General features: G+C 59.3%; 1 protein-coding gene across 1 annotated transcript in view; it reads left to right on the forward strand.

Annotated features, from left to right (window-relative positions):
* Nucleotides 1-511: 511 nt before the first annotated feature.
* HEATR2 (HEAT repeat containing 2) overlaps nt 512-1473 on the forward strand; it is a 31734-nt gene continuing 30772 nt past the window's right edge. Inside the window, exon 1 of the mRNA XM_009320060.1 lies at nt 512-785. Coding sequence (XP_009318335.1) covers nt 512-785 — 274 coding nt within the window. The remainder of the gene's footprint in view (nt 786-1473) is intronic.

The raw sequence follows: 1473 nt of genomic DNA on the forward strand, positions 1-1473 counted from the left end.
CCCCGCGCCGCCACGCTGAGGACGGGCTGGCCAGGGAGGACGGGCTGGCCTTGAACGGTGGCCTGGCATGAAGGATGGGCCTGGCATGAAGGATGGGCCTGGCATGAAGGACGGCCTGGCCATGAAGGACGGCCAGCCCATGAAGGACGGGGCTGGCCGCAAAGGATGTGCCTCACCACAAAGGACAGCCTGGACGTGAAAGGTGGCCTGCCATGAAGGACAACCTGGCCATGGAGGACAACAGCCTGGTAACAAAGGATGGGCTGGCTATTAAAGGTGGCCTGACCATGAAGGATGGGCATGGCCATGAAGGATGGGCTGGCCATGAAACGTGGCCTGGCCGGGAAGAACGGGCTGGCCATGAAGGATGGCCTGGCCGCAGAGGACAGCCTGGCCGTGAAAGGTGTCCTGGTACGAAGGATGATGGCCTGGCCATGAAGGACAGGCTGGCCATGAAGGACGGGCTGCCGAGTCGAGGCAGGAGCGCGGCAGCCCCTGTGCTCTCTGTGGCATGAGCCGCCAGGCCTGTTGCACCCCACAGCTCTGGACGGGCTGGGAAGGGCGGCTCACCAGCGCGGTGGGTTGGGTATCTAAAGTAGAGCCATCGCACCCAGGAGCACCTCTCTACAAGGCCCGCGGGGAGTGCGGTCGCAGCTGGGACTTGGCCACAGGCCAGGGCCTTTGCCGGGCCAGGCGCCAGCGCGCGCTGTCGGGGACACTCCGACGTACGTTAGTGTCCCCTCTCTTCCCGGGAACTCACACGCACGGCCCCCACAGAATGAAGGGTGAGTCAGGACCCCAAAGGTTCGCAGTCAAGCTCGGAGCAGCATAACGAGAATTAACTCCTTGCTGGTAAATACAAGGCTATTTTAAAAGGATAATTTGAATTAGTTCTGTAGTTTATTGCACTTTAAATTGAGTATGATTAGTCAGGAAAAAGACCCTGACGACCCTCTTGGTTTGATGTGTGTTGATTGCACAGTCACCAGAATAGCACACAAAACGTTACGTTGTGTAAAGCGCATGTAAGTACAGTACGAACACGATATAAATACACATTAACCAATACAAATGAACACTAAAAACTATATAACGCTGTTACAGACACCAGTGACTTACTGCCACTGCAGTACTGATCCCTCCAGAGAAAAAACAGGGGTGGAAAGCGATGCGAGTAACGCGTTACGTGTGAAAGTTTCCACGCAGCAGCACCCTCATCCCCAGCAGCGTGCTGCGCTGCGGGGGTCCGGCCCGCAGGCTCCGGCCGGCCCGCTCCGCCTTTCCCCTCGGTCTTTCCACCGTCTACGGCCACCCGTGGGCTCCTCTCTGGTTTGCGTCTCTCTTTCCCCGCGTGATACGCGTGACGGGTCGCTCTCCTGCTGGTAGCTACCGTCCCTGCTGAAACTACCGCCCTGCCTCCTCGGGGCTTTGCTGAGGGGCCCGGGACGCCCCCTCAGAGCGGCGGCGGGAGCG

The sequence above is a fragment of the Pygoscelis adeliae genome, unplaced genomic scaffold (assembly GCF_000699105.1).
Source record: "Pygoscelis adeliae isolate BGI_AS28 unplaced genomic scaffold, ASM69910v1 Scaffold242, whole genome shotgun sequence".
Taxonomy (NCBI): domain Eukaryota; kingdom Metazoa; phylum Chordata; class Aves; order Sphenisciformes; family Spheniscidae; genus Pygoscelis; species Pygoscelis adeliae.